The sequence below is a fragment of the Nomia melanderi genome, chromosome 13 (genome assembly GCF_051020985.1).
Source record: "Nomia melanderi isolate GNS246 chromosome 13, iyNomMela1, whole genome shotgun sequence".
NCBI classification, from domain to species: Eukaryota; Metazoa; Arthropoda; class Insecta; order Hymenoptera; family Halictidae; genus Nomia; species Nomia melanderi.
Window position 1 is genome coordinate 9287651 of NC_135011.1, and position 12967 is coordinate 9300617.

Here is a 12967-nt window from a genome sequence, read left to right on the forward strand (position 1 = left end):
CTGAAAGCTCCAATCACGTGTCCAGAAACGGATCCCCCACTCTGTGCATGAGCGCCTCAGCCAATCATATACCAGAATCGAACATTCGTGTAGGCAAGGAGTGCGCCTTTGAATCTGACCACTCAAACGAGAGTGCCAGGATCGTTGCAACGGACGGTAAATACTAACCCAGACTTAACTCAGACGATTGACAAGCGATACTTTCAGTTAGGAAACAAAGGTAGTCCATATAATACATACTTAAATACCAAAACGACGTATAACGCATCGTTCAATACTAAAACTACCGAGCAATCAAATTGCCTTTTTGAAATTCCTTTATAGAAACTCCAAGAGTGCATCTATCGAGGCTTCAGTTGATTTACAATTCAGTTTGCGTATTGGTAAATCGATTTCTTTAATCATTTCTCAGAGGAACATCTGTAATCTTTTTAATAATTGGAAACAGAAGACATCAGGAATGGGTCATTCTGAATCGTCTGGTAGTTTTAGTGTTAAACGCTCATGTAGTTCTGACCTAACGCGTCTCTTCGTTGATCTCGCCGGAAGTCAGACCGACGAACGGGACGACGCAATTCTCGCGGGCGACAATCCGTTGCTGGCCGACGGAGTGTCCCCGTGGCATCAAGGAAAACTGCTACGTAAAATTCCTGATAAAAGTCTCGTAGAAGATCACTGGAACTCTCGACCGAACTCGTTGACATGGAACGGAAACAGATCCCCGTTCCGTCGCGCGATCGATCGTTCGACGAATGGATTCAATCGCGACTATTCGGCGAACGCGTTCGTCGCCGTAAAACTATCGTAAAGTCAAACCGATTCGCCTAATGCAACAGAAACTGAAACGTTAAGACTCGCCGCTGCGATGGCTGGTGACTGAACTGTCACGTAAAGGCCAATTTACTGTGACGTGAACTGAACAAAAACGTGTTTTACCTTGTCGGAGGATTTTTTAGACGGAGAATTGAGTAGAGAGTTCTTTAAATCTTGTGGAGACTGTCGGTTTTGTGGTTTGCAATGTGGGTATTCGTTATTACTATAATAATGTAATGTGTAATAAAGAATGATGGAATTACAGAATTTTGTTACTGGTAAAATACGATGAAAATAAGTCATTCTATCGAAAATTAATGAGAGTGTTAAGAAAGGAATCTATAATAGAAAATGGTAATTTTTGTTCAACCTGAATTTTTATAAATTAGTTTATGAACATTCTTACGTGATTAAACTGGATCCCAAATTTTGTCTTTGCTTCGGAGACTTTCTTCTTTTCTGGTGTTTCCTACTATTCCTGTCTTTCAAACGTTTAACCAACGATGCGAACCATCACAAAACGTTGAACGTAGAAACGAGGTGTTAAGGGAGTCGTAAAAACGCGAAATTGCAGGAATACATTGAGTGTAAGTCTGCAGTCTACAGAAAACTAAAAGGAACATTTCCTCTCTGTTCATTCGTCATTAAACTAAGGTCTTTACATAAAAATTACCATTTTTAATGACTGTTCCATAAAATTCAGAATAAAGGATCAGTTACTCTAACCAAGTAAGGTTACTTCAGAATTAAAATAAAATTAAAATACTCTTGCTCCTCGCAAATACAAATATATGTTTCCATTTTACAAAACCAGTATCAAATCTAGGGCAGCATGCAATCTCATTGCACATTACCAGTAACGATTAAAATGTACCGTTAATTCGATTAAAAATTACTCTTTACAACCGTTGATTACTAGCACACTTCGAACCATTGCGATTAAAGCGAGTCCTAATTAACGATTCTAAGAAGAATCTCGCAATCGTCCCAACAGTAACATTTTAATCATCGTTCTCAACATATAATCAAACATTATTGCCCAACACCGTAATGTACGCGCGGATATCTTTAGTTCGCTTGCTCTTTTAATCGCCAGCTATCAACCGCGAAACGGGGTCGTTCTATGTCGAAGGGTCGATCGCGAGACTAGCTCGAAAGTATGCTTGTATAATTGTCCCTACGATTCGATCGGAGAAGTCGAGCTCTAAAAAAGTCACGCACGCGTGTACATATTAGACGGAGATGAGAAGTTGGCCGACTACTTGCAAGCAAGGCTAACGTAACAGCAAAAGGAATTGTCATCTTGCTCTACTTAATCACCTTCAAGGAGACTTGCAGTCAAGAGTCGAATGAAACTGTTAATTTTTGTAAATGAAAGTTGTTTATCGAACGTTGACATTACTTCTTCTCTTTTCCATTGACTTTGTATGTTTAATTTTATTATAACATTTCACTTTTAAGGATCATTTTATATTCGAGTAGCAGAACAACTATATTCTTTTCTGTTTTGAAGGAAATCAATGTTTCTTATTTACATAGAAATGCGTGGAATAGAAGTAACAGTCAATGCACTGCATTGTGTGAAAGATTTCTCTAAACAGAAAAAGATAGTGATAAAATGATAATCGTTTTACAAGTAATTAAGAACCTTAACAGTTTCATTCGACGCCTGCAGATAATACGTAGTAGTAGGACTTCCACATCCATGGTATATTGAGAACAATATTAAAAATTTATTAAACATATTAAAACCACAAATCTGGAATCTTTTACTGTATCATTCTCTGTTATTACATCTCACTTCATCGCATTTCGTTTCGCTTGTGTTCCTTGGAACATGATTCAACCAATAATAACATGTCGAAACAAAAGTGTTAGTATTATACCTTCAATAGGACCTCATTAATTGCAAAAAACGGAACTAAAGATGCAAAAATCGAAGCTCACACAACAAAAAACGTAACCAATGGTACAATCTGTTCTTCTTTTCCACGATCTATCACTATCATCAAAAGTCTTAAAACTCATAGTAGAAGTTGTCATAATACAATAAACAAATAATATACTAACGAACGAGGTTCTACCGTACTTGATCAAGCACCTCAAGTGAACAATTCACCTTGCCCTATTTTAGCCTGTAAGTAGTCAACCAACAGTCCATCTCTGTATAAAGGTCGATTTACATTGTCCGTATTAACGCCAACAGCAATTATTACTGCACAGTTTTGTTCAGACAAGAAAACTTAGCGTTATATTACCCATTCAAACACAGATCAGCATTCAAAACATCTCCGAAACGCGTCCTACCCGATCCGTTACTGAATACAAACATTCGTGCCTAACTTCTTGCAAGAATCCTTTATCCGAACAGAACTATATCAGGACAAGAAAAATCAACCTTAACATCTTGCTGACCGGTGAATTTGTTTACAAGAACATCTTATGTCTCTTGTAGACATCTACATCGTTTTCAGATATAAATTAACGTGAGTGCAAATCCAAAGAAAGTCATCAACAACTCGATCTGATAAGCACGAGTATACTCGTAACCGATCAACAAGGTGTTAATAAGCACGCAGATATGCGTGGCAGCTAACAACCGACGAGAATCCAGCCCCTTCAGCTCCGTTCCGCAACCGACATGTCGAAATCAGAGCGAAAGCGGGCGCTTATCGCCGGCCGGCTGGCCCGGTACATAATCATGGTTTCTGAACTAGCTCGTGACAGGAGTCCGCACCCTCCTGTAGCGTAAAAGGTCGTTATTGTCGCCAGTGACCGCGTTAATTCGTCGCACGTGCAATCAGTTGAGTATAATCCGAGACAAAACGGCAAGTCGGTCACTTCCGCCTTTCTCCGGGGAACGTTGGGCTGTGATAGGGGATGTGACGGGACACTGGGAGTGGATGACAGGACGAAGGGAGCCGGATAGCAACGCTGATAACGCGGCAAAGACGAAAGCGCGGGAATCGTTTAAACGTGTCTTAGAGGATCGGTTTCTGGGTACTTAGCGTTGTCGATCAGAAACCCCCTAAGACGACACAGGGTCTTTAGCCGTGTCCTTTGTGTGCTGCCACGTGATCGGATTAGCGGGACCGTTCGACAAATGACACGGTAGAGCTAGAAATGCGAGGATGGGCAAGCCTCTTCTCTGTCCAATCAGATTTCTTCCAACGGGACATTTCATCAGCAGCTTAGAGTAGCCACTTGGATAGGACTGGTTCCTAGCGCACTGTTCTCTCCGGTGTTCTTATTACATACATGTATATATGTATATATGTATAAGATTATTACTATTATTATTATTATTATTATTATTATTATTATTATTATTATTATTATTATTATTATTATTATTATTATTATTATTATTATTCTTGATAAGAATTGTTATATAGGCGTACGTAATATATATTATATGTATGGCACCTTAAGAAATCCCAAAAAATACTAGACCGTCTAACGTTCCAATAAGAAAATATATATTGTGTATGTTGGAGCCGACCGTGCTAAGATAAGTACAAGTAGAGATACCTATTTAATCTGTTTCATTCGTGTGTGCGGGGGTAATGTTTAATCGAAGTTCGATCGCCGGTTTCTGTGCCCTGCGCACTGCTCGCTTATCCATCTCTGCGTGCCACTCTCTCTCTCTCCTCTCTCTCTCTCTCCTCTCTCTCTCTCTCCTCTCTCTCTCACTCCTTTCTCTCTCCTCTCTCTCCTTTCTCTCTCTCTCTCTCTCTCCTTCTTTCTGTAATCCCTATTCCTACGTTCCCTCTCTCTCTTTTGCTCCGATAACCTCCGACAAGCTCGTAACTCACCGCACGCCGATGGAGTGTGGAAGGTAACGGTTTAGGTGTTATGCAATTACTGTCACTTAAATCGTGTAGCGTGCAGCCCACGGATTGGCGCACCGTGTTACGTAATCTACGAGAACCGAAATCGCGATCGGCTCAAGATCGTTACGGGTCCGAGTGATCGCTAGACAGTAGATCCTTGCGCGAAATCGAGATTCCACGAAGTGGATTTAACCCTGTGCACTCCTTCGCCGAATATGACTCGATGTTAGCTTTGTTCGTAGATAACACTATGTCCAATCACATTTAACTTATTTTAAACAGTATTTTCCCTATTTTAAACTAATTTATTTGTGACGAAGAATTTTTACGTTACTTCTTATCAACAGATCATCCGAAATGTTTATTCACATAATATCGTGTTCGTGTTTGAAAATTTGGAGGTTACAGAAATAAGGGCAAAGTAGAAATCGATTTCCTTTTTCAAAAACTCTAAGTTTAAAATAACATCAATAGTGTTTTCCAATTTTTATAAACATATCTCTACTTCGTATTCTGTTACACTAGTTTGGATTCGTCGTAAACGCATTTACACAAACGCATCGCATTTTTCTGGCAATTCACGTAAATGCGTTTACACGACTAAATCAATACACAATAAATCGTGTCTACTTAACATTCTTCAGAATTGCATAAAATCTACTGTCTAATTACCTACTCGCTAGATCCAGTGATCTAGTGGATCTTTCTCGACTCATCAACGATCTACCTCGGAATCACCGGGTGTCGCACGGCCATCCACTCGGGATCAATCATACTCGCGGCAGTTTGGGCGCGTATCGCGCGCAGCTAATTGTGTCTCGTGGCAGTGTGCGCGTGTGTACCGTCGAGAGACAACAAGATGCTCGAAGTTCCCGCCGTGGCGACGCGTTCGACCGTTCCCCCACCCATAATCGCGTCATACGTTCTCCATTCTATCCCTAAACGCACTATTGCACCCACCCCAAACCCGAATCCGAGTCTCGGACCCCTCAACTCGCCGCTGTCACGCATCACCGATCGCAAACTGGCAAACTCAGTCCCTTCGTTCGTGGGTTCCTTACAAATCTAGAAAGGTGATCGTGAAAAAAAAGGGAAGAAGCTTCCGAGAGTGGCCAGGCGCGCTCCGGAGCTGCTTCCGTTCAATCAGCAAGCCTCGCGAGACGTCCGGATATGTCGAGAGCAATATCCGTGACACCGGCGCGCTGAGAGCCGAAAATCCTTCATTCCCCTCTTGTCGTTCCCTAAAAAACCTGTCCTCACCCCTTCCTCTCTTTTTCTCTTCCCTCCTTTTTTTGTCATTTTTTGTTCATTGGTTGCTTAACAAAATACACTTTACGCGTTGAATATACAAAACGACGGATCCGTGAAACGTTGTTTCCGCATCATCGACAACAAGGATCGCCACGTCGCATCACGTACGATCGCGGTGGAAAAAGATTTGCCGGTTGGTTGGATATTTTTTGCTTTTCTTTCTTGTTTTTTTTTTGTTTGTTGTTGCTGCTATTTAATCCCATCCCGTTTCTAACACGCTCGAGCTCGGCGAATCATCCAATCCGAGTCGACAATCGGTTCAGCGTGTACCCATGGACCTCGGACCGGCTCACGTGAAACCCCGTTCTGGGCAGCCAGCCACGGGATTCAGCGGAATATCAAATGGTCATCACCCAAAGACGGATCGGTTGACTTAGACACCGGTGTGGTTGAATATGTAGGACACGTTGCTGTCTTGGTGGACGGGCGGCCCGTGGCAGGTCCGCCTCGTCGACGAGTTGTTGTTGTTCACGTAGTAGGAGGACTTCCTCATGCTGGTCGAAGAGGACATGATGGCGACCGTCTCGTAGTACCTGATCTTGCCGCAGCAGCGCCCACTCTTCATTATCGCGACGAAGCCTCGTCGATATTTCTTGTTGAAGAACGCGTAGAGGATCGGATTAATGCAGGAGTTACTGGCGCCTAGCCATTGGGCAATCGGCGTGGCGATCGGTAGGATCTCGTCCTCGCGTTCCGCCACGTCGTTGCCCAGCTTGATCACCGTGAAGATCACGTACAACGGTAGCCAGGAGAGGACGAACAGTATCACCACCACGACCAACATCTTGACTACCTTGACTTTAGACTTCTGCTGCATGCGTTCCATCTGCGCGTCCTTCGTGTCTGTTGGAATATTACGTCGCCAGACCTTGATCCAGATCAGTATGTAGCAGAGGGAGATGAGGATCGTCGGGAGAACGTAGCAAAGGGTCAGGTTGCCGATTAGGAAGAATAGGGTACCGTCTTCTGGGCGAGGCCAGACTTCCAGGCACAGTCTTAGGTCTGGGTCATCGTCGTAGATCGCGACCAGGTCGAAGAATAGCAGCCACGGGCAGGTTGTTGTCAACGCGATGAACCAGATCACGACTATCATCAGTCTGGCTCGTTTCTTCGTGATTTGACACTTCAGCGGCCACCAGATCGCTAGGAACCTAAAAACAGGATTGGCATTAGTAATGGAGTAGTGTTTGAGCATGTTTTTTTGGAGATCGAGAGACATTTTTTGCTGAAATTAATTGGAAGCTTGGTACTCATATTTTTCATTATTAATTCTGTTGCGGTAGTTAGTTTATTTATATATTTTAGACGATATTAGATTTAGGAAATCTAATAGAGATAGAGGAACTCGTATGATAGTAACAATTTCTTTGTGACATTTTTTAAAATATGGAAATAACTTTGAAAAGTGTCTCAGGAAATTAACAGAGCTATTTAGAAATTCTTGCTTTCCATTCTTTAACGGTCCTCAATTTTTGCATGAGCTTGAAATGTTAAAGCAATTAATCACATTCATTAGTATCGATTTCTTCATATTTGTCTGAAACTAAAAAGTACTCCTGAAAAACTAAGACTGTGAGTAAATTGAAGATCACATAAGCTTGACGATGAATAAAAAACTGGTAATAATTTCGATAATACAAATAGCTGAGTAAACAATAACGTGTTGCTAAATAGATTACCGATAGCAACTGGGATAAAGTGGTGGGGGGTGAGGGATGGAGAGAGCGGGAGGGGGGGGGGGAGAGAACGATAAAATTCGAACAATCCCTCCCAGGGTAGTTAATTAAGTTGGCGTTGGTTGATCGATGGTTCACATTGGGCTTTTTTCATTATTCTCTCAAGGTTCGAGAATTCCAGGAACGTTATTAAATCCAGTTACGACAAATTGCGTTTAAATTTCTTTCGCATTTCGTCCGGTTTGATCTCAAATCACTGGTTCGGGAAAAACACTGTGTGCTTGCATCGACGTGAATATCAAGAACTCAGAGAGTAACTTAAAATACTTGCTCAGAAGGCAATTTAGATTAATCTACAGATATACAAAAGAGAAATGGCTTTTACAATCCGCTTACTGTACACTTATTCAGCATAATTGTTATGCAAAATATAATTTAGAATAACAAGAAACTCAAATGAAAATGTTTTTTGTTGTAGAACCTATTATTATTGACACTGCTACCAGACATGATCCTGCTTATTTAACTTCTTAACTTTCCAAAAGTCGTTATTCAGGTTACACAGGTTGTTTTTCAGGTGACACACTAATCATGGCGTGTATACATAGCCATTACCCGCAAGTGATAGTGATTTGTCAGGCACCAAACAAATAAAAAACATAAAATACTATTTTTTCATCTGAGAAAATGCATAGATACAAAAATATATCTTATTTCAGATATAATAATACCATTTCCATTGCGACTGGTCGTTACTCAATAATTTGAATAATGTTAAGCATCTGAAACGTTGACATCGGTACATCATACTATGAATTTTACTCTAATAACATTTATGAGAAGTAAATACTGAAATAATCTGAAGGAGCAGCAAATGCATATGGAAACAAGACATTAATTTTTCAAAATGTCCAAAGGATTTCACAATATTACCAGAACACTAATTAATTCCGTATGCGCACAATTTAATTAAATTTTACTACTTTTTATTTTGTAAAATTAATTTATGCACATAATTACGCAGATTCATTCGACTGTTATATTTTTCATTTCGTGAAATTAAATTACATATTTAATGGAATTAATATGAAACATATATGTTTTATATTATTAAATATATACATGTTTAACGAAATTAATATGAAATAATTCTCGCTTTGTGAGATTAATTCACGTACCTATACAGTCCCATTAAATTTCCCTACTTTCTCGTCATATTAATCGCTTTGGCAAACAAATGCACACATTGTTTCCCTCGATACCATGACAAAAGCGTGAAACGATTAAAAACTTGGCGTCGGTTGTCAGACCGCATCACCATCACGTAACAGACAGTAATGCGCCGAACAATATTGCTTATCGCATATGAATACTAAGAGCGATTTTACGATCCAGGAATAAAGGCACGAGTTATAGGTAAACACCTACGCGGCGACGGGACCGTGCGATACAAAACGTAACCGTTTCTTTCCATGCCTTCATTATGTAAACTATATGTATTCTATCTGCGATTTCGAAAGAGACTCGGTCCCGTTCCGCATCGATGGACACAGGAGCCGCGGTACGGAGCGAAATATCCTTAGCGCGACGTAATGGCGGCTCGGCATTCCCGTATCACGGTTGTAAAGGCGAGCGAGCCGGTTGGCGCAAGTATTTGCCCCGATAAGGTGTTTTATCGCAACGAATTTCTTAACTCCCTACCCTATGATTTATTTTTTAACTAAGATCGATACGACTGCTTTGCCATTAATAATTTATTGATAAAACAGACAAATTTTAGGTATATTTTACGCCTATGTTTGCTGTAAAGAATAATAAGCTGAAAGCACCAACTGCTGACCACTTAAAAATGTTCTGCTTGAATAATAGTAAATTGGTTCTTTATTGAATAGAGAGAATCCATGTGCGAAAATGCGGTTTGAACTTCTTACGAGATATAATAAAGCAGACTTTTTTTAAATAATCACATTATCCAAATTTTATAGACATTTTTGAAAATTCAATATTTGCGTCAGAAGTTGACCATCCTCTAAAATGAGAACACTAGTAACTGGCCATATGTTAATTGCTAGTTGACCATTTACAGTAAAACCAAGAACACTAAAGATTACTTTTATATCGTTTATTTACAACGAATATGAGAAATTACAAGTAAAAGGACAAATACAAATGAAAATAAATTAAGTCTGCATTGGAAATTAGGAACATACAGCCAACGTCAATGAAATTAATTGTTAGTTTTCAAAACAAAAAATTTGATTCAGGCAAAAGTGTTTCGAAGTTGGGTCGGTAGATGCTGTAGCATATCTATCGCGCTTTTATTGAAAGATTATTACTTTTAAAGACCCGATTCTTTACGTATTCCTGAAAAATGGTCAACTACTGATTACAACGTCAATTACTGGTGTCTTTACCGTAAATGATAACAGAGAAACAGTATTTAATTTGAATACACAATCATTGACTAATATTTATCTTTGTTAAATTCTGTTTTAAATCTTCATCGTGAGTTTGACATGTTACTATAAAGCAAGGCGTTAAGGGAGTTTAACTACTTGCGGTGGCAACGAATTCAAATAATTGGCAGGATCTCGCGCGAAGAATTTTGTCTTCACATATTATGTATAGATATGTACATTAATTTTATTTATTAATAATTTTGTGCAAAATAGTAGATTTCAAAACAATCTGGAATATGTAATTCAATAAGACTATTAACGTGTATAATATGTCATTGGCAATTTTGGAACAAAGACATCACGACGTAGCATGTCTTTCCAGCGAAAGTGGTTAAGGAGCAATCAATGGAACTTGCTTCTAAAGAACTAGAAGTTACATCTTTCTTTAAAGAAATTTATTCTATAGAACTAAGAATATATTGTATATAGTCGAACTTCCTTCTGTTATAAACGTATTTTTGAACCTAACTTAGATGTTGTTTGTTGACAAATAGTACAACATCATAGAGAGAAAACTGACAATTCTATTAGAAACAGGAATAAGGAACTATATCACAGTGCACTTTATTTTCTTTTGTGAATTATAAAAATTGTAAAAATACCTTTGACAATATTCAAAATTATATAAAATCGTCTTAAGAATACTACACTGACAGTATAAAAACTAGAAAAATATCAATAAAGAGTCGATTGTTTCGATATTTCTGATCAAAAATTCGTTTTACAGTATTGATTGTCGTGCTGAATTCCCTAATCAATCTGTTTTGAGATTGCCATTCGAAGAAAAAATATCCTTAGCACTCCAGTTAATTTCCTAATCTACCAGTAACTCCAATTATTGTTACAATATTTCCAGTAAAAATGAAACAATATAACATTTCTTAAATCTGTCATTTTCCCTTTTAACACAAAATTTACATCTACTGCAAACAAAATAATCTCAAAGTGGTTTCTTCAACTTTGTTAAGATATTTAATACTATAAATTCCGTAGCAGGGCCTATAGAGTGCAAAGGGTTAACATCATCGCACACTTCGCTTTCGTATAATCTACTATACCCGTTCACGTTGCCAATAAATAGATCCCAAATACATACACTCTAGAAAAACTAGAAATCATGTTTTACAAACACACAATGAACATGGTCCAGACCTGTACCAACAACCGCGTCCCACGCAGTGTACGCGGACGAGAAATCACGCGAATTTATTGCCCCGTTGAACGCGTTAGCAACATTCCCGCGTCGGGCGCCGAGCAAATAGTGGCCCCTTGAAAGTTCCGTGGCAGAGAACCTCCGTTATCCGCGGGGTTCGATAAAAGCGTCGGAAAATCGAGCGTATCAGCTCCGTATGCAGATACGCCTTTACGATGCAAATAAGCCGGCCCGGTGGATGCATATCAAAGAAAACAAAGAGCGAAAAGACGCTTTTCCTGGGCTGTGTTCGTTAATTAAACGTTTTCACCGTGGCCCCGTCCTCCGTGTGAAACCTATCCGCTGACGGATCTCCGGGAACGAACAAATGAGAACGTTCCAAGACCATTAGCAAGCGGATTATTCTTTTTTATATAGTCGAGCCGTTGAAGGTTTAGCGTTTTCTTATCCGTTCCCACCTCTATACAGGGTGCTCCCGAAATTATGCAACTGTCAAGGGAATTTTTATAGGGAAATCTCGGGTCAGATGGCTGCGTGGTTGAGATGAACCAAATTGGTTTAACCCCTTCGTTTACGACAACGTGTTAGACTCGTGGTGAAGATTTTAACCTGTTAACTGTGGTTAGTTTAAAAAATCTGTCGTTTTGCGCGCGGTGAAATAAAAAAGAAATGAAGTGTGTATTTGTCAAACGCAGGTAGAATGCACGTATATAGGTTGTACTTCAATGAAAATCTTTTTCTCTTTTTTCCGATAAATTATTAATTGCGAATTAGTTGGATTGATCTTAGTTGAAAAATAAATCGTAGTGCAGAGTGTTGATAATAGATTTGTTCTTAAAAAATTGATACCTGTGTTAATCAAACTTAAACCGAACATTTACCAAATAATGTTTATAAAAAACGATATCAGTCAAATTGACTCTTCCCGTGAATCTAAGGTTGAAACTGTCGAATATTTTCAATTTTTCTGAGCGGTTCACTGACTTCTTAGTACTTAGTATACAGACTACCTTTGTTTTGAAGAAATAAAATATTAATAACAATACTAGTAATAATGACAATAGCAATAATAGAATATTAACACGTTGAATGTCATGGGGGTCAGCGGTAACTCGCAACCAAATCGAATTATTATAGTTCACTTAATTAAATGATGATTATTTGAAAACATTCCTATATTATAGATAATATACCTAATGCGGTGACATCCAGTTAGACGAACATGCACTAATAACAAGCAATTCAATCAAACGATTTAATATTATACTTTTTTCATTTCATGTATTTTTCTCCAACGTGTTAATAGCATGTTACAATATTAAACAAATACTAACCCACATCTATCCCGAATGACTGACCACCGTAACCTCATGAAACAAACACGGCCCATAGAATATACAACGACCGGTTGTTATCTCAGAAATAATGTGAAAAATTGGAGAAAAGAACCAATGAGAAAATGTTCGTCCAAGTTTCCCATTCATTTTCACGTGTAAATTAGTTTCTTCATTTCGGGAACACCCTGTACATATTTTTATTGATGATCGAAGCTTCCCAGACAGATCGAACAGCTCGGGTGTCCTTCGATTGAACGAACTATCGCGAACGATCGTCGTTGTCGGAGTCCTTCTATAAATCAGCTGGCGAACGATACTGATCTACGATAAACCGCGGCGACCATTTCCGAGTGGCCTATGCCTGCACCGTTGCATATTTATGATG

General features: G+C 39.1%; 1 protein-coding gene and 1 long non-coding RNA gene across 2 annotated transcripts in view; one reads left to right on the plus strand and one right to left on the minus strand.

The window, feature by feature from the left end:
* The window catches only part of LOC143175254 (uncharacterized), a 42528-nt gene that overhangs the window by 25194 nt on the left and 4367 nt on the right, over positions 1–12967 (plus strand). The gene's annotated exons all lie outside the window — the stretch shown is intronic.
* SIFR (SIFamide receptor) overlaps positions 1586–12967 on the minus strand; it is a 108510-nt gene continuing 97128 nt past the window's right edge. Inside the window, exon 3 of the mRNA XM_076373462.1 lies at positions 1586–7108. Coding sequence (XP_076229577.1) covers positions 6331–7108 — 778 coding nt within the window. The 3' untranslated portion in view covers positions 1586–6330. The remainder of the gene's footprint in view (positions 7109–12967) is intronic.